This window comes from Vidua chalybeata, chromosome 13 (assembly GCF_026979565.1).
Source record: "Vidua chalybeata isolate OUT-0048 chromosome 13, bVidCha1 merged haplotype, whole genome shotgun sequence".
In the NCBI taxonomy this organism is placed as follows: domain Eukaryota; kingdom Metazoa; phylum Chordata; class Aves; order Passeriformes; family Viduidae; genus Vidua; species Vidua chalybeata.
The window spans coordinates 10,153,987-10,179,262 of NC_071542.1; the positions used below are offsets into that span (position 1 = coordinate 10,153,987).

A 25,276-nucleotide genomic window follows, 5' to 3' on the forward strand; every position below is an offset into this window, starting at 1 on the left:
TACTTGATTTTAAACCCCAAACTGTTAAACCACTGCTCACATTAAAACTCCACTATATTTGATTATTTGATGCTTTGAAACATACTATCACAAGTTTCCTTATACCCTGCAGAGCACAACAAAACACAAAAAAAAAACCCATCACCAGTAGAGAAGTTTCTGCCAAGAATTTTTTTAAACCACCAGCAAACACAAACAGAAACTTGCATGCAACAGCTACACCACAATGAAGTCATGCTCAGGCTCAAATTTAAGAAAAGTCAAGCCAAACTTTCCACTCTACATAAAGTGACTGTGGACTCCATCCCACCACGCAGTGACCCACTGACACACTGTACATGAGAACCCCCATTAGCACCTCCCAGCAGAACAGCAGCACCACAACACTGGGGCCCTTGCAGTGGACATTTGTTCCCCATCAGCTGTTCGACACACACTCTAAAAAGCTTAGAATCTTCTTTGGAATGAAAACTGCAAGTATAAATCTATACCCAAATATGGGTATTTATAATGGGATCAACTTTCTCAGGCATCAGCCACTGAAATGTCATTTCACTTGCTTAGAATAAAAAAAAAACAACTTTTCTCCAGTAAAAATTTTCAATAGATTTCAATACATTTTGCCTGGGTAAAGATCAAATAGAGAATGCAAATTGTATTCTCTAATACCATCTTTAAAGGGACATTGCCGGGCTTATATCCATGATTCATGGAAAGTTTTTTCAGATACTTAAAAGAAAGCTGATTGAGGCATGTACAATACCATCACTGGCTTCATCCCAGATTTTACTTCTTTTCCCCTGTGTTTAACTCAGATGTTGTTTTGCTATAATCCCTATTCTCTCCTTTCATTGCACAGCTGAGTTGTAAGTCTACATTTATTACATTGCAATTATTTCCAAGGCAAAAGAGATCTCAGACCAAGCACGGTTCTGTGTAAATGGTGCACTGAAATCAATGGAATTTATGCCTTCTTATACTGGAGCTTAATATGGATTTATGTTGCCATAAGTATTGAATTATGGCTTCACAGAATGAAACAGAAAGAAGTTGAGCTCTGTAGGGGAAAAATTAACTCAATATCTTTAATAAAAGCATGAGTCCAGCCTGTTCTGTCTGCATGGCAGTACAAACAGTACTATACTCTTCAAATACTCCAGCTATTTTCATTTAATTGTCTGAAGACAAAGGCATTACTCGCTCTGAGTAAAGATATCGTGACCCAAGGAGGACCCACGAGGACACTACTGAAGTCAGGGTTTCACACAATGATGGCCTATTCCCACTGACTTCATGGGGATTTTCACTAAAGAGTAAAGGAGTGAGTCACTGATTTGTATCAACCTTCTCCTTCTGCCTCCAGCATGAGTCCGTGACAAGCCAAGGAAAATAAAGACATTCCAGTCGGAGACTGACACTGCATCCTCAGCCGGTCCCACTGTGCCCCAGTCCTGCTGCACACATGTTCTCAGCTTTGCAATTGCACAACTCCCATTTATACTAAGAGAGTTGTCTGCCTACAACAGATGAGAATACGCACAATAAATAACATGCAGGTCTGACATCATAACAATCCTAAGCACTCTGGGGAAAAAAAACCTGCCAGTCACCCTATTTTGTTGGCTCCTTCAGTTCTCTTCTTTGGACAAGTATTTTTTTCTGTCAAGCCTTTGGCAGTTAATAAAGTGTCTCTCCCATTAATCACAGTGGCACAAATTTTTAGGGCTCTCAATGTATGTGCAGCAAAAATACACATCATATGTACCCTGTCACCCTTTGACCTATGCTTGCAAAATGTGGCAACCAAAGGAAAGAAACAGCTAGCCAATATCTGCACAACACATCCTTACCCAGTCTGGAAGTGGATCATTGAAGTTGGCCAGAGAGGAGGATGGGAATAAGTCACTGTTTCCTCACCTATACTCTAGAAACATTCCTTTGCATTTGAACAGAATGAGAGTGCACATTAACTGAAGAAAATTCACGTGTTCGTTGCTGGGCATGAAATCCTCTAGGTACTCTGTGTACCATTTTCTGTTAGGTTTCATTGGGCTTCAATGGTCTATAATGGTCTATCCTTAGCAAACTGTAAATTTAATTCAGACTCCACCTATAAATCAGTACTGTTTGTCAGGAATTATGCAAATCCCTTAAGCATTTTCTGACTTTTACATTTTTTTGGCAGTCTCTGCATATCTGTGCATTTTATTGCACTGACGTTTCACTGGTATTTCGAGCCTGGGTCCAGTTCCCCAAGGACCAGTTGTCTGGTGGAAGTCACAAGGCATTTCCTCCTCCTGGGTTGCTGCCCATGTAATCAGGTAGGAAAAACAAAGGCTTTTCAGAGGGAAAAGACTGTGAATTTCAACTTGGTGCTCATAATAGTATAAAAATATATGGAAAAATTCCCCTATTCTGATCTTCCTATATGCAAAACTGTTTTCTCTTTTGGAATCACTCTCAGATTTTATTCAGCATACTGTACTCTTGGAGTTTCACATGGGACAGTTCAGTCTTTGCCTGCTATCCATCCTTACATCATCTGCACACTGATGATGTACAGCACAGCATGTTATTGCTGGACAGATGCCTATTGCCAGTACACTCCTCCTGTAATACCCCCCTTTGGTGGGCAGGATTTCATTATCATCTTCTGGTATTTGGCCTGACACAGCCAGCTCCCAGATTCATGATGGCAAACATATGCTTCACTGGTACCAGAACTCTCTTGTGCCATCAAGCCTGAAACACAATGTATTATTAATGGCCAGAAGCCACTAATAATGGAGAGGAAAGTACATTATACAAGTCACAAAATATTATGGCTCTATTTCTGAGGGTAAATGACAGGCTCACCTCTTCCTTTCCCTGTCTCAGATGTCTGACCTCTCTAGAACCAAGTTCCTGTCAGCCATGCAGGTATGCAGCGTGCACTTACTCCTCCTGTATCCACTAATGCCATCATCACTGGAAGACATTCAACACCAAACTCTCCAAGCTCACAGCCCACACCAAGGCTGCAGCTGAATACCTTCCACTAGCCTTCCTCCACATGGCAACAGCATGGCCCTTGAAGAGTCAGAGCCTGGTCTCAGCCTTCCAACTCCCTAAGCCTGCTGTGGAGAAACCCAGCTGACTTGCAACATATTTATTTTTGATCTGTTGGCTATGTTGGGAAATTACTGCTCAAGTTCACCTCTTTCAGTTTGACTCTGTGAAGAGCACCCTAAGCATGTCCAAGCCCCCCTCCACCAAGAACGACCAGGGGGGCTGTGCACACAGCTATAACTGCAAGGGTGGATGGGAGAGAGTCAGAGAAGAATTTGTTTCTCTGTGAAAATATTTGAGCAAGTTTAAGACTCTACATCAACAGTGAAACACTGCAGATTTACGGGCAGAAATTCAGAGTGGTGATGAGTCACAAAATACAAATGCAAGTTCCAAAGCAGGATTTCATTTCTGCACAAGTACACATATACTTTATTGACAGAAGAAGTAGAGACAAGGTATTTGTCACAAAGCTGGGTGATCTGGAACTGGGATAGGGGAAAACACAGCAATCTTCTCTCTAGTGGCTGCATACCATTGCCTGCCTAGGAAAATCTAAAATGAACAGTTCTAAGCCTGTATCATCACAGTTTGCCTTGTGAATGGAAATTAAACCATTCACAGTACTTGATGTTGGAAAGCTGCATCTACAACCTGTATTCTTGCATAGTATTTTAAAAAACATATTTTTGTTACTAAACTCTGTCCAGATTCTTACTGAGAACCACAGAGAGGGGACAACTAGAGCAACTTACATCTGTGTGGGATGGGAATGTAAGTCAGTAGGTGGATTCTGAATACTGTTAAATGACTGGGGAGAAAAAAACAAGTTTATTTGTTAAAATGGAATTACTCAGTAATGACAAGGGAGCTGAAATATTTAGACAAAACTGGAATAGAACCCAAAGGACATGATTTAGTTGTTCTCATAAAACTGAGGATCTCCCATTCAAAGTGCTGTACATGTTTTCAAAACTTTTTTTTCCATGGGAATTCCTAAAAACTGTGGATGCTTTTGATCTGTCTGTAAGACAAGAACTGAATTCTGGAGTCAAGGTGCCGTTGGCAAGGTCCTTACAGAAGAAATACTGAAGGATGCTCTCATGGTCTGCAGTACCTGAGCCTGAGAACTTCAACTCTGCTCTAATACTGTGCAAACAAGAAATGGAGAATTCAAAGTTCTCCAGCAGTACATCAGACATTTTAAAAAACAGAATGTGAGAACCTGCACAATGTAATTACTATGGGATCTGTATCCACAGCTTTTTCATTATGAAACCAATCTAGAAATTTTCTGTTCTGCTTCCTGCTTATTTAAATTTAAAAAAAATTAATTATTTGAGTATGATCCCATCGCAGTTGTATCAGCAATACTGATACTTCACCTTTTCATCTTGGACCACTGGGCTCTTTCAAATCATTGAGCCCCTCTATAGTATCTGTTGGAATTAAGGTGTTCTGGTGTTTTTCCTCATAAGTGCCAGCCTCTCTGAAATAATGGCATGCAGACAAAAGCAGCAGGAAAGGTTAAAAATGTGTAAGGAGGTGGGAAGAGCCATCATGACAGACAATGTCCATCCACAGGTCAGGGCTTGGCTGGGACCAGGACAGAGGGATTTCCTGGCATCTCCTTTAACAAAAAAATATCACCTGGGACATTTGTCACTACCTTGAACCAAGTGATGCCAAAATGGTGGCTATTTCCAGGCACTTCTCCAGAAGCCATACCTCGGATTCCTCCCCTGCCTCCATGACCTTTCTCTGTCTTTTGCCTACAACTCACTGTTTCATCTTCCCTGCCTGCTCCTTAGGCTGGGACTGATAGCAGCACCATGTGTAACTGATCAGCGTGAGGGTTTTCAGGTCTAGAGTTCTGAAAATCTTCATATACTTTAGCACAGAAACAAAGAACACAGAAATGTTGGTCTACAGAGTACAATTAGGGATTTCTTGGATTTATATCAGTTCCTATGTACGTCAAAGGCAGCTGTTACTAATGCAAAATTATTCATCCATAGCCCAATATGCAAAATACAACTCCAGCTCTCAAACTTTTCTGTGAGAGCTGTAAAAAAACAGCTTTATCTATTTGGGGCACTTAAAAAAATATATTATTAAATCTGTACAATAAGGGCAGACTAAGAATAAAAGTGTGTCTCAAAGACATTGCCAGAAATGTGTTTACCCTAAGTCTACATTAAAAATTATATTAAACATATGTTTGCATTCGTATTTGGGCAAAGCCTAAGATCTCAACACCTTGGCTTGAGACACCAGCACTTGGATTATTAATATCATGCCCTCTGAGCCTGTATATTTGAATCTCATTTATGTTTGCTGGCAATACATGAAATAAAGCAAATTCTGATTCAGCTGATAGAATGTAGTTGTATAACTGTATTGTCGACACTTTGCAAAAACTGAAAATATATTTTAGCACATATTTCAAGCCATCTGTGTTTGCCAAATAATACTTTGAACAGATACGTGTTATTTGCTTGCATAGTATACAATTAACAAATCCAAATGCACTGAGCTCCTCAGGAGTTTGTCAAGCTACAGACAATGGCATTTGCTGTGCTCTTAGATGAACAACTGTGCAGTAACACGTCCAGTTTTGATCCCAAGCTTTGCTCCACTCATTTCAGCAGAAGCAGCATCAGGCTGAATGCTATACCACTGAAGTTTAGCAGAACACAAGTTCAGCAAATTTGGATGAGAGGTGAAATAAGAGCACAAGTAAATGAAAAGAAGCACAGTGAGAGGAGGTTCTAAACACCAGAAAAGCAGACTCATGAGTATATGTAAAAATTAATAATTAAGCTTTAAAACTTACCTGTGCAACCAGTTGTGCCTTTCTTGCCCGAATATCCCATATCACAGTGACAGATAAATGAGCCTTTTGTATTCTCACAGGTTCCACTCAGACAGATGTTTGGATGCAGATCACACTCATTAACATCTAAAAAACCCCATGAATTAAGATTTATTAAATACAATTCTTAGAAAGTAACTGGAAAAATCTCTTCAGATATGAATTCTGATAGAAACACAGGTCTAGATATGCAAAGAAAAAGATGCTTATAGTAGTTATTCCTTACCTAGCATACATTTTGAGATCTGGGGTAACAGTGTTATATTACCATATCTGCATTAACATACCTTTAATGCCAGCTGTTCCTAAACATAGGCACTAAGGTGCAGTACATTATCCAAAGAATGACTATGATTTTTGGTAATTCCTACATATATGTGATGTATACATTTATATATGCATGCATTGTCTAGTTTTGTCAGACATTTCTCTCGAAATACACTCAAGATATAAAATTAAAATGTGAAAATGTGGTTTTGCAGATATGCTGTTTCACAACTCCATTCTACCAAGGTACAACACTTCCACATAATTTTTTTCTCAGAGACAAGTTTAAATCAGCACTGGTGATTTATCTTGCTAGAAATTTTCCACAGCATCATCCACTTGCTTTCTGCAGGCACTCTTTTATCTAAGTTGCATAAAAACCTCACTGGAAGAGGACCCAAAGATGCAATGCTATAGATCATGTTTGCACCCCAATTTACAGGGATATACAGATTACATTGGCACTTGTGCAATAGGGCTGGTTCTATGGTCAGGTGACCAAAATTAGGAAATAAGAGCAATACTCCTCAAATATCATTGTCTGTCTACTTGGAAAGAGCACCTTAGTAGATTTTTTTTTTCAGTGTTTAATGCAGATTGGAATATATGTACTTTCACTTACCTATGCAAGTCTTCATGTCTTCAGATGCCATGAATCCATCATAGCAAAGACACCTGTATTCTCCTGGGATGTTTGTACACTGGCCTCCATCACAGATGTTAGGATTGTCCTCACACTCATCAATATCTACAGGGGAAAATCAGATTAAAATATGTTACCTTTATCCAATGCAATGAACCATCATCATGGCAAGTAAACATTTTAATGCTTTGATAAACATGGTGAAGATTGAATCCTTGTAAATAACTGAGCAGTACATTGCAAAATTGTCCTGATGAGTAAGCTCCTTGTCTCCAGCTAAAGTCAGTGGTAAAACATTCCCTTCTGACTCAAGTGGGAGGAACAGGAACCAACTTTTCCTTCAGAAAAAAGAGCTCCAGCAGAACCTTTGTCACACCACAAGGCCATATATAATTGGGCATTCTTAGATACAATCCATCATTGTTGAAATCAATGGAAGCTCTGAAGTCAAATTCAGTGACAAAAATATCAAGCTTTACAGATCTTAAAAAAGGCATCATATATGCAAAGTACCTCTACAGATCTCAAGGGTGGTGACAAACTGGAAACAGTTCAATTTGTGATGGAAATGATTACAGTACATACATTTATTTCACTACAAGATTTTTATGGTCTTATTTAGTATTTCAACTGACTGGCCAGGCCAGCCATATAGTTATATCCTCTAGGATGAAAAGCTGTTTACTCAATTGATAACTGATAAAATTGCCATCCCTGATTGGAGCCAAGCTGCAGAAGCAGATACTTTATTATATTAAGGCAACCATGCTAAGTTCTGGAATCTTTCAGAGCCCCTGGGGTTATGCTAGTGTTCTTGTAAAAATCCCTACAATCTTCCTGTGTCAGCACCGACACAGACCAGCAAGAGCAAAAATCAGAATCTCTGCCTAGTGATACCATGGGAAAAAAATCAGCACAAAAAGGACAAGATTCAGGAATCTTCTCCAAGAGAAAGGGTGTAACTCATTATCAGAGCAGTCTATTGTGGATTGCAGTAATTATGCAGCTGCAGAAAACGAACTCACATTAATTTAAAATATTATGTTCATTATTCTGCTGTACTTCTAGCAGCTAGTGCTTGTATGGATACACAACTTCTGCAAGGAAGAAGGCTGACCAGTCCCTGTTTATCTTAACAAGCAAATAATGTTGACATGGACATTAGCCTGAAAATGTTAATTTGGAATGGAATTTGAATTAACATGCAAATTTAAGCTCTAGAAATGGGAATAATAATGACAGAAATAAAGAACTTTATTTACAAACCCGCCACTGTACCGATTTCACAGTTGGGGGAAAATCAGCTGACAAAGAACCTATTGTTTCTCCTAATTGAGCTCATTATTTATGCATAACCTCACCAATTCAAACGTGACCTACTACTGAACTGCAGAGCATTCTTACCAGGTCAATTATCAGCAAATATATTCTGTGATGGCTTCCAGCTTTGTGTGATGTTAAAGATAAAAGACATGTTCACAAACAGAGAAAATGTAAAATAGGTGTTTCACAATTGAAGGTCACAGTCCTATTTTATCTTGTACCATGCAAAAACATCTAACAGTGTAAAACCAGGTATTTAGTGTCATGAAAGCAAAGTCACAAATTATTTTTATTCTTCTTAGTTTAGGTAGAGGCAAAACTTTAGTATGTGGATTTTGAATATGCACCAGATGTTTACATATGTAAATAATATCTTTTCAAGAGAAGGAAGCAGTGTTTTCAATAATGACAGGGTAGTGAAGGTGACCCCTCACATCTCTGGATATTTTCTTAGATTTGACTTGACATCCAAAGATGTCTGGTGTTTCTGCTATTTAAACCTTTTTATGTGTGGCTATTGCACTCAAGTCCTTATTAGAAGGGAGTATGAAAATGAATAGCTAATAGTTATTACAGCTGGTCTGTGAAGGAAATTCTATTTTTCAGAGTAAAGGCTGGATATCTAGAAATAGATATGTAGAAATTCACAACTAAAGTAAGATCTGACTACAAACTTCTATGGATGTGTTCAGGGTCAGGTTAATGTGTGGACAAACCACAGAGAATCCATCCCCTCCCCACAGCAAAGGCAGATCCTTGCATTTTGACTTTGAGAACAGAAAGATGATAGCTTCCTATTCCAAGGTTTTTAGTTTAATATGCAGGAAGGTGCTGTAAATGATCTGTTCTGGTTTTGGGTTTAGAGATGTGTTTGGGTGGCAAAGGATAAGGGGGAGTAAAGACAGAACTGTTTCTAGCTAGCAGACTTGAGATCTCAAAGACTGTCCAAGTGCACACTTGGGTCATTTGGTCCAAGGCAAATAAAGAAGATGAAAACAGAAAAGTGGCTCAGAGACTCTGCTCCCCCTGCTCCTCCCTTCCCTCTCATGTCACTTTAATCCTCTCACTGGGTTTAGATTCTGGCTGAGGCACAATTTCGATCAACCGGTTTTATTTTTGCATTTAAAAAGTGCCCCAAACACCAATGTTTGGGCAAGTTTTTGTAAAAGCTTGCCTTTTCTAGAAACTTGAGCTAAAGCAAACTACTTCTAATCTAAATATTTTAGGTTTTCAGGGTCAATCAATCTGCACTTTTTCTAGTTGAATTCTTTCTTTGACTAAGGGTCTGATACTTGCTGAAGGCTGGCTACTTTACATCTTTCTGACAGAGCAAGCCACAGTGTGGGGGAAAATTACATTTTGCTGTGCTTTAGGGCTCTTTTATCTTCTGGAATGGTAGTGAGTGGCCTCAGGGTAATTGAGATCCTGGTTCAAGGTCTATAAATATTTACAAATTCTAAATGTGAGCTCTCTAATAATCCAGTATAGAAAACTCTCCATGTGTTCAACTATAAAGGCAATTCTATTCCAAGGGATTAACCCTGTTGTAATTCTCATGCTCTTCAAGGAGCTCTTGGATGGAATTGGCAAACAGCTGGCAAATATTCACATGCCTCATCAGGCCAGTGGCTGTGAAGCAAGAAGTAAGAGAAAAGTAGGGTAGAATCATCTTTCCAGTAACCTATGTGGAAATCACCAAGTACAATTCACTTCCTGGGATTATGACTCCCAGACTCCCAAAGGAGAACACCCAGCCATAAAAGAGCTCTGAAAATTTTCTCACAAACTCTTCTAAGAGTGCAAAAAACCTGTTTCATAAGAAAGATTCATATTATTCAGACTTCATTTTCTCTGCAAGTCATTCAGCTCTGAATTAATGCAGCATACTTGCACTTGAATAAACAAGTAATTAAAAATAGGAATTTTCTTGCTTGCTTAAGAGCAGATACCACAAAATGACAGAACAGAGCAATCAACTTCTCTTCTAGCATCTCTGTCTATCCTCTCAACAATATAACCATACAATACACATGCACAGCATCTTGGCTTCTGTTAGTGATAATTTTTTTAATGGTCTTCAAACTTGTTTTGGATTTGGATCTACTACAATACCTTAAGGGGAAAAATTTATCTCCTACTCAAAAAAGTAGAGATTTTTGTTATTAATATCAGAATCAACTGCTCTCATCTCCATCCATCCCAACCATCCTACCCACCATCGCTCCTATAATCAACTGGTACACTTTCTGAAATCATCAAGAACCAATTCCCTTCAAAGCACTTCTTTCTGCAGTTGCCCAATTCTGATACTTGGAGCTACTTCTTTTTCTTTTAGAAAAAGAACTTCATTTTCCATTTATTTTCTTTTTTTAATGGTGTATTTGTTACAATAGCTGTAACCTTAAAAAGAAGTTTTGTTTCAAGCTATTGAAATAAGCCCTTTAAGCAGAAAAGTTCCCAAAATCTCCCTTACCAGTGCATGTCCTGTGGTCTGGCATGAGTGCAAAGCCTTGTTTACAGCTACATTCATAGCTGCCCTCCGAGTTTGTACAGAAGTCCTCACAGCCACCATTCATTATTTTGCACTCATCAATATCTAAAAAGGAGAAAATTACAGTTAAAATCCACAATACCTTTTACTTTAAAGCACATTTCAAGGACACAAAGTCAGCTTTCCAGTACACCATCAGTCCAGAATCTACACTTTGTGTGTGCACACTAACATTCAAGTGTTTGCAAAGGCAGGCACTGGGAAGGATTCAGGCAATCCAGGGATGGAAAGACTGCATATACAAACACTTCTGTGCTTCTCCTTCTACATACAGAAATAGCACTGAGTTACCACAGGATCATGAGGGCAACAAAGTTTTTGTAAGATTCAAGGTAAAAAATTACTTGGCAGAATTAAAGCCAGTGGATTTTTCCATGGCACAGCAGAAGGAATGTATGCAAATGAACCACATGATTCTATTTCATGGTCTAGCAGAAATGATGATTTTTAATTAAATATATAACTAATCTAACAAGTTACTCACTCTTAATCATCAAAGTCTGAAGTCTTGGGGCATTTAAAATAGTATGTGATTTTATGCTTCATGATTGATTTACTAGAGAAAATAATCTGTTACTCAGCTAAGTGTAGCACTGCCATAACTTCATTCAATTCTCTCAAAAACAGATGTGCATGATTTGGAGATTTTGCATACTATTTTGACAAACTGTAATGGATTTTTTCATTCATGGTTAAAAATTACTTTATCTATCTACTAAACTGAAACAACTCTGTGTGTTTTATCTTCCCTGTTTGCTAGCGCTCCCGTGCAGATTTTGTCCTTACCGATACAGTATAGCTTGTCTTGTGTGGACTGATATCCAGGGTTGCAAGCACACTGATACTTTCCAATCAGGTTGACACAACGGCCATTTCGGCACAGGTTGGTGCTCAGCTCACATTCATTAATGTCTGTTGCAAACGAAAAAGAGGAACACATTTTCATGCTGAAAATGGTACTAAAGCAAACGCTGTAAATGCACAGCACAAGAGAGGTACAAAATGCTGTGCACAATCTTGATTTTGCCTGCATGTCTCACCTACACATGCAGAGATATTTGGTGATATCTGATGGCCTGGAGGGCAATCACACCGAAAACTTCCCTCTGTGTTGATGCAGGTGCCACCTCGGCAGAGAAGGGGATTGCGCTGACACTCATCAATATCTGTGGGGAGAAAGGAGGCACATGAGTGCAGGGCCAGCACATCCCTCACCACAGCCCCTCACCTATCACAGCATTATCAGCCTGTCCTAGAGCCAGTCATCCCTTGCACCATAACGTGGTTAAAAAAAGAAAATAAACTCAAAAATACTTCTAAATTTTCATTTACCTTAACTTCAAAGTTCAGGATGGTGTTCCACTTAGCAGGATGGGGATTGTGGGGATAAATTTAGCATCCTAAAATCCTGCCCCTTGCTTATATATGCTTTGACAACTTGCAGAAGCAGCAAGTTAGCTTTAGTTAGGCTCACAAAATAAGAGAGACCTAAACCCAAGCACAATTAAACCTTAAAAAAAAAAACCCAAAGAAACCATGCACAGCATACTAGCACATCACATACTATTGCACATCTAAGGTCTATAAAAAACATACCCATGCAGTTTTTCATCATCATAAATCCACTTTCATAGCCTTCAAAACATTCACACTTGAAGTCTCCCGGAGTATTGACACACATGCCTTGGCCACAAAGATCAGGAGAGATGCGGCATTCATCGATATCTGTAAGACAAAACACATTCACAGGGTTTTCAAAGGAGTTCAGTTTTCCCTTTTCAATTCACAGCTATGAGAGAGACATCCATACAATTTACCTGTGCAGTTCCTCTCTTCAGAATCGAGGGCAAATCCACTGTCACATCTACACTTAAAACTGCCAATGGTATTTCTGCATTTTCCATGGGTACAAAGGCTAGGGAACATCTTGCATTCATTGATGTCTGAAAATGAGATAGTGTGGACATATGATGTTACCACTGCATACAAAAACAGTGCACAAAAAAGCAATGATGACATCAGAGCTCATCCTTTTTCATGGCAGGGACCCCTCCTTGTGGGAAAATTAGACCACACTACATAAACTGATATTGACTTCCCCTTAACCAACAGTGTAGACAGATACTTTGTGCTGGAATTTCCAAAACCACTTTCTGCTACAGAACAGTATTAGTCTCCCCTTTGTCCTGCAGCTCAGGAAGATTTCAGCGGATAGAGGATGATGGCAAAGACAGCTTTCAAAAAAAGCACTCTGTCTTCTGATTTCTGAGAAAAAAATGTGACTTCCATGAGTCACAGAAAAAATAATGAGCATAAGTAAAAGCACATGTCACTTTCTTTATGGTTAATTAATGGCTTAGTAACTGTTTATAAAACAAGGCTGAAACTAACAACAGCAATTGTCATAAATATATATATATATATTCCCCTCATTTCAGACTTCATAATGTTTAGTTTTTGGGTAACTTCTGACATTGTCCGGCTTAACCTCACTGGTAATCCTGGAAAGACAGCTTTCAGCACATGATGCTGGGGTGTCACTGTGTGATTCCCATTTAATGCTGGAAGTTTACCAACAAGAGTCATAACACAACTACGTTTACTGTAAATAAAATTTTCTGATTTGAGCCATCATCCTGGAAGCTATTTCCTCTACTTCTCCAAGTAGTTTCACAAGAAATTCCCAAAATTATTCACCATTTCTTTATTGCTTCACATTAGAATTAAAGTTATTGCACCCTTCACACGTAAGGATTGCTCTTTCATTACATCCAAAGCTGACTGCCCAGTTTGTTCCAGTTCTTGTACTATGAGATGCCAGGAGGCAAAATCAGGCATAATTTAACCTCTCTAGTGACACAAATTCTGTGTTCTGAGGCTGCAGTATTATATGGTATTTAATGGTCTCTAACACAAACTAAATTCTCCTGTATTTTATTTAGACTTCAGTTGCCATGAACACTAACTGGATTTTCAAATGTGCCTTAGGGTGAGTGAAGTGCCTATCACCGGAATTTTCAAACCCAGAGGAGGTGTCTGATGGAAGAGTAAATGTAGCAGCCATCGGGATTTGCGGGCAATTAACCACAAATGGATCACATACCTTTAGAGAAAGGCTTCCCACTTATTTCTATTTTCGTAGAGAAGCCAGGTCCCCTTGGGCAAAGAGCTTCAAACTCAGGAGTTCCCCTGAGAGGACACTCCTCACACTCGTAGCCCCAGGCTGCCCCCACGGAGCAGCAGCAGGCGTCCATGCGGTGCCGGCCTGGGATCTGGGACGTGCACTGCTCGTCCTCGTGCTGCAGGTAGCAACTCTCCAAGCGAATGTCTGTTGGGCAATTTAACAACATGTTGAGAAAGAAAGAGAAAATTTACTTCACTGTAGAGGAATTTTTTTTTCCAAAATCCCTTCACAGGACAGCTCACTCCACGTTTTTGTGGACTCGGAGGAGCATACCAAGCTCACTGCATAATTCCCAACAGCAAAATATTAACGCTAAACTCAGAAATTAACAGTTGAAGTAAGTTTAAAGCACCATTTTGAAAAATGGTGTTCAGCACGTGAAGTAAATTTTGGCTCAGAAAAGGATTTTAAACATTCCAACTTGCCATACTTATATAAAGCCTTTTAATTACTACAAGCTATATACAAGCCTTTTTATTACATACAAGCTATTTGCCTTGTTCAGAGGCAAATCTTGGGCATTATTGTCACAAATGGACAAAGGTGCTTTGGGTGGACAGCATACAAACTTGGATATTCTGCTGCACACTGCATCAAGGTGCATGGTATGGCCAAGTCCCAACCCACAATGGTGCAGCCTCCACTATTCCAGCCTTCGTGGAAAGTGGTTTCAGTGGGGCTGCAGATGAAAGTGCTAAGAGCACGGATGATTTGTAGGGATTTGTCAGATGAAAAATCTGGAACTAAATCACAGCTATTCATTAGCTATCAGATGGGGATGGGCTACTACCATTGGAACCTGTTCTTATTCCAGATGAACTAAGTTCATGTCCCTGACTAATTCAGTTTGAAAAATGGGCAAAAATAATTTTCCTTTCTTGTTAGAAAACATGCAGTGCAACCACGAGTCACTGCATAGATCTGCTTTTCACTAGTAGACCTGTCCATGGAATTAACACCTACCAAGACAAGTCCGTCCAGAAGCATCTAAAGTCATTCCATTGGGGCACTGGCAAACAAATGATCCCAAGGTATTGACACACTGCCCATTTGTACAGACTCCAGGAAACACCTCACATTCATTAACATCTATTAGAGAAAAAAAGCAAGTGAGTAAGAGTAATCACTAGCATGCTAAACATGAACAAATTAGCAAAAATTTAAAAAATAATAACATTGTAATGTTTTTTTGATAAAATAAAAAATGACAGCAGTCTACATGGCCTGAAAAAATTCAAAACATTTACAACTCCCAAAGTAAGTCAGCCAGATCCAATTAATTACAGGAAACTGCTGATGATCAGAAATAATACATGTTGATATTAGCTATTCCTACATATATTGAAATTAAATTCAAAAGTAACAGAAAAGGGAGGGGTGTTTAAAAACTATATCCATTTTCATACTCACTGTGGGCCAGATATTTGAAGCAAATGGACAAAGAGACCAAAATAAGTGCAAAATTACATTATGCATTATTCCAACTAGATTCAGTATTTTTTTTAGATTTTTGAATATTTTCTCTATCTGCACGTCTGGAAATTACAACACCATTTGAAATTTGGCTGTATGGCCTTGTCAGCAATTAACTTTATATATATTAAAATAATCTCCTTACAACTATACACAGAGTTTAACTTTGTTAAGTAAAAACTGTATTTCTATATTTAAAAGGCAAATTTAGTACTTTTTGGTAAGGAAAAACTGATTATATGCATTAGCTTGGCTTGAGCTTAAATAAATGTTTAGTAATCTAAGTGTGAGGTCCTCCCAGCCATGTCCTTTGTGGAAAGCATATGCTTCACAACTGCCTTTGGGAAAAAGCTTCCAGGATTAAACATGCTCCAAGATGAAGCGTGACAATTTTTAGGACAGGAGAGGATAAGAACAAGAAATGGAAAAAGAATGACTGGCAATCTGCAGATGAATACTCATGTATAGAGTAACCAAGAAGCAGGAAGGTTGGGCTGGTTAGGCCTCCAGACAAAACTCCTGGTGTAGAAACTGCATCTCTCAAACCTCACAGAGCATGATGGAGGATAAATGCTGGGGGGCAAATCAGTGGCCTCTGCCCTTGAACAGATACTGTAAATTGACTGGAAGGTATGAAGTAAAGCCAGTGGATTATTAGAAACCACTGAAACACTGCTCACAGCCTGCGAGCAATAGTGCAGCTGACAACTCCAGGGCTCACCCGTAAACGAGAGGAATGCTGCCAATTTAGTTTGCTTATTTCCTTGCACAAGATCTATTACTCATTTTACATAGGCTGTGTATGGGAGAGCTGACTATCACCTTTTGGGAACTAAACTTACTCCTGTCTCTAACTTGCCAGTAAATTTCCTAGAGACCTTTCCCTGTCTTGAAAAATGCTTACATTGGTTGAAAACCAAGTAAGGTTTCAGTAAGGTTACAAGGAAGAAAAACTACTCTGAAAAACCTGGGGCTATCCAGGTCCCATAGAAACGAGAAAGATTAAAGCATGTAATAAATGTAATCCGATGCGCTGGTAAAGGAAATGCTGAAAACAGTTATGTCTGTATCTTGGAAGGATAAACTTTCCATCCCAGCACTGTTGAAAATGTTCTAAGACTTTCCTTGTGAAGAGAGATAGGTGGGCCCACTTTTTTTTTTCCTCTTCTTTCACTTACACACTCCACAAGTGTTGCTGAGGTCAGATAAGTTATGTACAGTGGGTCTGCAGCACAGACGTGCCAAGGCATTCAGTCATCATTTGGAAAGCAAAGAGTATGTGTGAGGGTGTTCCTCTTTTCTTTTTTTTTTTTTTTAAGGGAAAAAAAAACAATGTTTCTTTATGGAAGCTACATATGGGAGTAATTTTTAAAAAATATTTTAACTGCAGTGTCATGTCAGATGTTGTCAGTCAGGATGACCCACAGCAGTTTGAGACTCTCTGAGCTTCTGCGTATTATGTAAATATGCAGTACTTTTCCAGGGGTTCAAATCAATTCAAATAGAGATGAAATAGGGTGGGACCTTCAATTCTCACAGAATAGTATAGAGTCATCTCATACCAAGCAAAAAACTACACATTTAAAATATTAACCTTTTCTTTAACCCAAGTATAACTGTGTCCTGATGTTCTTTGTTTGTTGATTTTAGGACAGCAAAAATATGCTATGGAATGTGTAAGATTTCATATAATGTCATATGGGAGAAAGCCGAGGTTTGGTGAAAAAGAAAAAGAAAACTAATGTGAACTACAGTCTTTGAGCATTCTTTTGCTAAAGCATAGTAATGGCTTATCATACCACGGTATTACTTATGCCATGTTTTGTAGTATGTATGAGACACATAATTTGTAAAAACAGGTTACTCAGTTAACAGCATTTGAAGAGAGAGAGCCACCTCCTTATCCTGGTTGACATTTTATTTGCAAGCATGTAGTTTGAGATAAAGTGTGAGTATGCAGGAATGTTAAACAAACTGAAACCAAATTCATCCCTGACATAACTCTAATGAAGCTAATAGAACAACACAAGGTAAGAACTTAGCATAGTGTTCCTCTATGATAAATTAAGCACTTAAATCAAAACACTGGCATTTTTTAATTCAAGCTCTGATTTATGTTAAGGCAACAATAAATACCTTCACACAATGTTCCTCTTATTCTTGAATATCCCTTTTGACATATTGGGTCTGTAAAACAAACAGAAGTGAAGTTTCAGAATACTACAGTCCAAAACTCCCCATTAATTTATTGTGCAAAACTGATCATGTGAAACATTATCTAGTTTACTGCTATGAGAAGTCTGAGTGCTGAGACAGTATCCCAGTATTTTCTGAAATAATAAAGAGATAAGATGGGGCAACTACATAAACTATATAGAGTGTCAGCCTTTATCCTCTTTTGCTTCCCATGTGTCTCAGCTAGCTAGCCTAAAAGTGGTTATGATTTCTGTTTCATTTGAACCAATTAATTCATTTCACTCGATCACAGCACATTACAGCCCTATTTACCACGGATGAATGAGGATGAATTCTGTTAAGATACACAGAATGAAATTAACCAAAGATTTGAGCAAAGTAGCAGCTTTCAGGGTATAGAAATAACAACCCACACACATTTCTGCATTCATCAGCTCATCCCTGGGTTCCCAGCTCATCCCACAGTTCAGTAAAATTATCAAATGAATATGCAGCGACCTCAACCCATTTTTTCACCAACTGTATGATTCTCCAGGTCATCAGTTAATCTACAGAGTACAATAACAAGGGCTACTCCCTCTCCTCCCTTCATTACCACACCAAAGATCCATTTGTTGCGAACATTTCCTTGGGATCTCTGGGGAACATGCATTTATTGCTACATCATTAGGAACTCCAGATCACTAATTATGACAAACCATGCTAAAGTAAGCCTGCCAGTTACAGACTGTAGGTGTGGTCCCTTCCCTTCAGCACTTAAACTTGTAAAATATGTACTGTAAAATCCAGTTAGAACCTTCTATAGCTACATGCTTCCTCTCAAATATTAAGACTTCTCTTTTCTGGGACTGAATAAGGAATGACTGCTTGATAACAGAACAAATAAAGTTATTTGTCTAGTCTGTGCCCAACTTCTAGGACAATAATCTTGACCAACTTCAGAGGAAGAAAAATCCAAGGTTCCTGAGGAAAATTAACAACATTACCTCGTTCACATGGTGTACATGGGCTTCCCCAAGCAGCACCTAGTGAGGAACAGCACTGGGACTTCAGAGTTGCTCCATTGATATTTATTTCACACCTTCCATTGACTATGTTCTGCCAACAGGTACCCTTGACAGTTTCTGTTTGGAAAAAAACAATATATTTTCATGCAGATTCTCTAGAATTATGCATTACAGTATTTAGAAACACATGTGCATTTAACCATGAAAAAGAATAATCTTTTCATTATAATTTACCACATCAGAGCTAAATTTATTTTAAAATCTCTTAATTTAACCTTCTCTATGCTGGACTATAGCCTGAAATAATCCCAGCACAAAGTTCTTGCAAATCCTTGTTTATGCTTACTGTCCTTAACAGGGAATATGTCAATACCATTCAACATCCGAGTCCCTGTATTGATTATGACTCAGATTAGGGGCACATGCAGAAGAACAGAGTAGATATGAACCCTTGCTACATCTTCCATTACTTTACTAGATCCCCCAGTCTGGGGGATACAGGGGAGCAGCAGGAGATAGCTAAGGATCGGACAGCTGTAGTCCTACAGTTTTCCTCACTGATCAGAAAACAGCTATAAATTACTGTCCCAACAAAACAGGCAAGAAAGGAAATTACGAGCCCACAGAGTATCTGAGTCACAGCATTGTCCATGGATGCCCTTGAGCTGGCTTGGACTGTGCGTAACTTTTTCATGCTCCATCTCAAATACAAAATTCTTTTCAGAGAGCAGATCCTAATTAGAACATGTTCACTTTATTACAGGAGAAATTAAGGAGGTGAGCACAGACCTGAAGTACTGATCATAGAATTTCTGTGTTGGTTAAAAAAATTTTCATCTCTCTTTCAAATTTGACATGGAAGCAAGCTCCCAAGTGCACTTTATGCCCCCATAGTACTGGTGAAAAAAAGCACTTTTTAACATTTTTTCTGTTATGTTTCCCACTAAATTAATCTACACAAGTTATTTTAAAGCATTTTCTTAACCTGGTGTACAATGTTTGCACATCACTGGACATTTTTAACCAGCAAACATAAAAGGAATAAATACCTATGCAGATGGTTCTGGTTGGATCCAAAGTACTTTCAGGAGAACATTCACAAACAAAAGAACCTGGTGTGTTTTTGCACACTCCATTAACACAGGGGTTAGATTCGCATTCATCAATATCTAGAAAAGAAGCACACTGCTATTAGTGCCAGAAAACATTAACAAAAATACATACGGCTCTTTTCAGTTTAGGAAAAAGGGGGTGAAGCTTTCCTCATGACCAATCTTGCTGATATTACCCTCTTCTGTTATGAAACCCCTCACAACAGACTAGCAATGCATGTGTCCCAAAGACACACTAACGCATTAGAACTGTCTGTGGCTCAAAAAGGGTTCAAACTAGGGGCCCTTTGGCTCTGTTCCTCACACAACAGATTTGTAAAGCTTGGTGCTTCTCACCCTTGGCACAGTGTGGGCTCACTGGTAGTAGTAAATAGTGAGAGTAAATGCAGGCTATTCCTTGAGATTATCTAATAATTTCATTTTGGCTTGTCCCTCCCTCCTCATTCTCCTACTTTCCCACTGAATTTATTTATTGTGATTTTTTTTTTTAGTTTTACACATTATACCTTCATGAAGGTTCAAAGTATTTCTGGCACAATCTGAGAACAATCCATATGAATAAAACTAGGAATAAATGGTGCATTACCAATTACCTTCACACGTTTTTAGATCAGGAGTGTATACAAATCCTTTTGGACAGGTGCAGGTGAAACTTCCAGGGGTATTTCTGCATTGCCCATTGTCACAAAGCAGCATGTTCAGTGCACATTCATCAATATCTACAATGAAAATAAAGAACTTTTTAAGAAATAAAACATTTCTGGAATAGAAGTCAGGACAGAAATTCACTCCCAACAGCCACTTTTAAGAAGAGAAAAATAGGGCAGGGGGATGTGGAATATGAATACTGGATTCTTTTTGTAGACAAGAGGTTTGCACTAAGAGCTTGTACTCTCTTTCCTCACATATTCATGGTATGTGACAGCCACAGCACAGTTCAAAATAAAGCTGGGATTCACACTTTCATCCTGCTTTATTGTGGATTAGGTCTATGCAGTCTCTGAGTCACTGCACAGCAGCACCCACAGTCAAGAAAGAAAAAAGGAGAGGATTGGTTTGAAAAGGTTTGCTGAGAATCTTGGTCTTTAAATCACCATTTTTTCCAAGCTGGCTCTGAACTTAGATGTTATAGTTAACAAGCTAATGTAAGTCTACACTTGCTTCAGAGATGAAAAATTTAAATAGACTTGCTAGTGCTAAATTTAAGAAACCTGAGGAAATCTTTGGAAGAACTGCGGTCATTAGAAGAAGTTGCAAGAAGGCGGCAATGGGCCATGAATAGCAGGTGAAGACCAAGAGAGACCCAAAGAGCAGACAGGAACCATTGGCTACGTCAGAGAGGCCTAGAAAGTGTTGAGAGAAGTTGGGAAGTTTCAGAGGGTCAGCGCAGCAGCTGGGAACAGCAAAAGTGCTAGGGAAAGAAGGGAGACTTGCAGAATAAAACAGACCATGTGGGAAGCTTCACAGGAGTTCAGAAAAATTGAGAGAGGGCCAGGTGGAACATTACGGGAGAATGGGAAACAGCTGTGATGGAGCATGAATGTGGGCTCAACAGGGTGGGCTGGGGAGCATCTGGAAAACTCACAGATGGATTGGGAGAAGAGAAGAGATGCCATCAGCTACAAGCAAACACTGGAATAGGACATGGATAATTAAAGCCAAAGAAGCAAAAGGGAAAATGGGATGAATTACAGTGTGATTTTTATCTAAGAAAGAGCAACTCTTTTTTTTTTTTTCTTAAAGATAATGGATAGTTTAGACTGGGATAACACCCATGACTTAAGCTATTTAGGTTTAAGTAGAGAATACAGAACCCAAATAAAACTATTATGTAAGCTGGAGATAATAGAAAGGAATTTAAGAATTTTAAGGTGGGTCCAGAGCTGGATGAAGGAGAGATTACAGTAGGATATATTAAAAAAGAGAATAATCACAATGAAGCGAGGATATTAGAAATGCTTTCAGGGATCAGACTTGGGACTGATCCTATAAAATATTCATTTTAATGCAGAAGTAAAAAATTAATTGAATTGTGGACAACACTAAGCTGGAAGCTATTACCAATACAGAGAATCAGGCAAAGCTAAATTAATCTTGACAACATGAACAAGAAAAATAAGATGAAATATAATCACCAACATTCAAAACTTTGCAATTAGGGACCAGTAACAATAACATGCTAGAAACCAGAACTCATCAGCTGAAGGCTAGTGAGCAAACTCTGGATGTAAGTCTCAATTAGAGGTTGACTTTGATCCCACAGTATAACATGTATTTGAGAAAAGACTAATGCACACTAGAATCAGTTTAGGCAGGATATTCCAAGGGGAAATGGAAAATTTCTGGCACAACTATACAAGGCACCAGTCAGACTTCATCAGAACACTATACACTGGTCAGATCAGTCATATTCAAGAGAGGGCTGCAGCCTCTATTTTTATGAAAAGAATGGAAGTATAGATTTGGATAGTTTAGCTGACAGAGTCTGAGAAAGGATATGATGATTCTTTATAAATACTTTGAGGATAAGGCATTTCATACCAATGCAGTTTTTCCCAGTTGAGTCTACTTCATATCCAGGGTCACAATAACATTTGTATGTTCCATGCAGGTTCTCGCACCTTCCATTTGGACAGAGATCAGGATCCAATAAGCACTCATTAATATCTACATAAAGGTAAAAAACCCAAACATCAGAGCAGTAGTTGTTGATTCTCCAAACTAGAAACAGACAGTTTCAGTATCATTTAACATTGGCAACTCCATATTTATAATTATGTAGATCTGATTGGGAAATTCACACCTAAATATTCACACTCAAGAGAAAAAAACATCTCTTTATCATTAATTTATCTCTAGCCCATGGGCATTAGGAAACTTTCAACTGTAGGGAAGAACTGGGATATTAAACTGGGGATCAGAGCTTAGATTTAGAGAGGCCCATGTACTAACACTCCCTGTATCTCCCGATTCATAGCATTTCCAGATGGCATCACTTGCCAAAGCATTAATATCCCTCCTTTCTGAGTGCTTTTCCCTATCTACTGCCAGCAAATCTACTAGTGAGCACTGGCTGATTTAAGAGTTTGCAGTTTCACAGTTCTGTGACTACAAAGCTTTCATTGTAATGATTTCCTTCTTCTCTGCAGTTAAACAAACCCTGGCCTATTTCGACAGATGAAGACATGAGTAAACTCAATGTTCAATATGGCTTTATTCTTCAGGATGATTTCACCTGAAATATGCAAATATGAGTTACATATAAAGTCATGTAGGTAATGACACTTCTCATAAATTTGTCATTATTTTATAATGACACTTACATATACTCCATGATGTGAACCAGAGAGGCTCCACTGGTGAAATGGTATGATCCTGAAACTCCATGCTCCATTCATTTCACCCTAAGCCTGTCTCCCATTCTCTTCTGTCACCATCCCCACCAGCATGGCTAACAAATTAAGGATATCAAGGTAACACTTTCAGACAAAAGTGCTATGTATAAATTTGAATTACATTAGGTGATCTTACCATTTCCTCCTGCAGTCATGCCAGTTCCACTGCTACAAAGAGCCTGATATTCAGCTGGAAAAAATATTAAAAAACTTACTGGAATATTTTTTCTCAGCTCATTGCTTTCAGCATCACCATTTACAGTATGGTAATTAATTATTTGAAAGAAATAACATGCCTCCCAATTCTTCTGAAAACATTAATAACCTCACAGTATTCTGAACCTGTGAAGCATTTTAGCAGATTCAGGGTCTGAATCTGCTTATGAAGATGGATGAGTAAAAACTTCACATGTTGAACTGTGGCATTTAAGGACAGACATAAACTTCATGCTGGTCCTCCTACACAAATGAACCATAACATATTCACAGCAAAATTCTCCAGAACTTTATGCCCAAGTCCTTGCCCAAGGTGCATGTTCAAAGAGACCAGGAAACAGAATATTTTTTCCTATAAATCTGCCCCATATTTAACTCCATTTAGCAGGACTGTCTTCATGAGTTCACAGGACATCAAGGATATCTTACAAAATGGTATACTTTGTTTATGTGCAACAACAAATTTGCTTACATAATAAATTGAGATTTCAAACCAGCTCCCTGCAGTCAGACACCTCCATGAAACCAAGGTCTTTTTAATTTACTGGCTTCACAGCAAGGACTGTGTCAGCAGAGTCTTGTTGGAAGAATTTTCCTAAAACACTTCTGCCCACTGAAATGATTAGGATTGCTTTCTTGCCAGAGAGAAGTTCACTTGGTGAACAGACAACTTCACTTGGTGGTGATTTCAGTGACAGACTCAAGTATTTGCAAGAAACTGAAGTTGACATTTGTCTGTGCATGGACTACCCAAGGTGGTGAATAAACTACTTCAGATAACTTGAAGGATATAGGAGTCATGCAGCAAACACGTGACTGGCAGGTATACCTTATGGATTTGGATCTATGAATTAGCCAATTTTTTTCCATTAATAGCTTGGGTTAAAATTTATATTTTTTGTTATCTACATCTACCAAAATATGGTTTGTTGTCTGAAAATGTCCTGTTTGTTTTTAATGTGCATTACAAATCTGGGGCCAGATATTGTAATTTACTGTTGCTTTAAAAAATTATCTCCTGTAGTCTTAAAACATACAAAAATAAAAGATTGCTCAAAATATGTAACATATTATAGAACAATGTAATCTCCTGATTTAAGTTGTGAAGTTAATATAAAACTTTCTTCTACCTTTCTCAAAATAGTAGATGAACAGAATTCATAAATTAGAAGATTTACCAGTGAACATGCCATACCTGAGTTTTGTGCTGGGCAGGGCTGGCAAGGCTCTCCAAAGGCATAGTCAGTGCTGGCACAGCAGCATTCTGACTTTGTAACTGCACCCGTTAATGGTCTCACACATTGTCCTCTCTTGTAGCCACCATAGCATGTGCTTCGCATATGTGTATCTGGGGGAAGAAATCTCTCTTAATCCTGCCATAGCCAACTATCCTGCCATAAATTATAACAAGCATTAAATGTAGCTCGGGTGTCATAAACACCATAAAATAGCTGTCAAAACAAAGTCTCTTTCACTATTTCCCTCTGCTTTCCAGACACCTATACACACCACCTACTAGGGACAAGAAATTTTTCTTCCTCACGCTCTCAAGAATTAAGGCATACAATTAAGTCATTATATTTAATGACTTAACATGCATTGGTGAACCACTAGGCAAACAATCAATTCTTAACTTTGAACTAGTGAGAAGCTGTGGGGAAAATGGACAAAGTCTTTGCTCCTTTTTTTTGCTTGTAAAAAGCCCAAGGAAAAGTCATTAGTGCTATTCTGGTACATAAGACTTCTTATGTTTATGTTTTCAGGTCCAGGGGTGATTTTTCTCTTTCTTTAAGAACTACCCCATAAATAGCTTTCACGCATATTAGTATTTTATAATCAAACACTTGTACAGAAATGGGCAGAAAACTGGGTACATCCCATGTTAAAAAGACATGACAGAGTAATTACATCTTTAAGCTTAGTGACAAATGACGAATTTTACATTGACAGAAACAGGGCAAATTCTCACCTACTCAGAACTGATGC

General features: G+C 38.5%; 1 protein-coding gene across 1 annotated transcript in view; it reads right to left on the reverse strand.

Annotated features, from left to right (window-relative positions):
- The window catches only part of FBN1 (fibrillin 1), a 145,754-nt gene that overhangs the window by 39,691 nt on the left and 80,787 nt on the right, over nucleotides 1–25,276 (reverse strand). The window contains exons 16-31 of the mRNA XM_053954527.1: nucleotides 24,486–24,638; nucleotides 23,211–23,264; nucleotides 22,221–22,346; nucleotides 20,273–20,398; nucleotides 19,617–19,736; nucleotides 18,547–18,684; nucleotides 17,501–17,551; nucleotides 14,855–14,980; nucleotides 13,811–14,035; nucleotides 12,525–12,650; nucleotides 12,304–12,432; nucleotides 11,748–11,873; nucleotides 11,494–11,619; nucleotides 10,630–10,752; nucleotides 6,813–6,938; nucleotides 5,885–6,010 (exon numbers count right to left, since the gene is read on the reverse strand). Coding sequence (XP_053810502.1) covers nucleotides 5,885–6,010; nucleotides 6,813–6,938; nucleotides 10,630–10,752; nucleotides 11,494–11,619; nucleotides 11,748–11,873; nucleotides 12,304–12,432; nucleotides 12,525–12,650; nucleotides 13,811–14,035; nucleotides 14,855–14,980; nucleotides 17,501–17,551; nucleotides 18,547–18,684; nucleotides 19,617–19,736; nucleotides 20,273–20,398; nucleotides 22,221–22,346; nucleotides 23,211–23,264; nucleotides 24,486–24,638 — 2,001 coding nt within the window. The remainder of the gene's footprint in view (nucleotides 1–5,884; nucleotides 6,011–6,812; nucleotides 6,939–10,629; nucleotides 10,753–11,493; nucleotides 11,620–11,747; nucleotides 11,874–12,303; nucleotides 12,433–12,524; nucleotides 12,651–13,810; nucleotides 14,036–14,854; nucleotides 14,981–17,500; nucleotides 17,552–18,546; nucleotides 18,685–19,616; nucleotides 19,737–20,272; nucleotides 20,399–22,220; nucleotides 22,347–23,210; nucleotides 23,265–24,485; nucleotides 24,639–25,276) is intronic.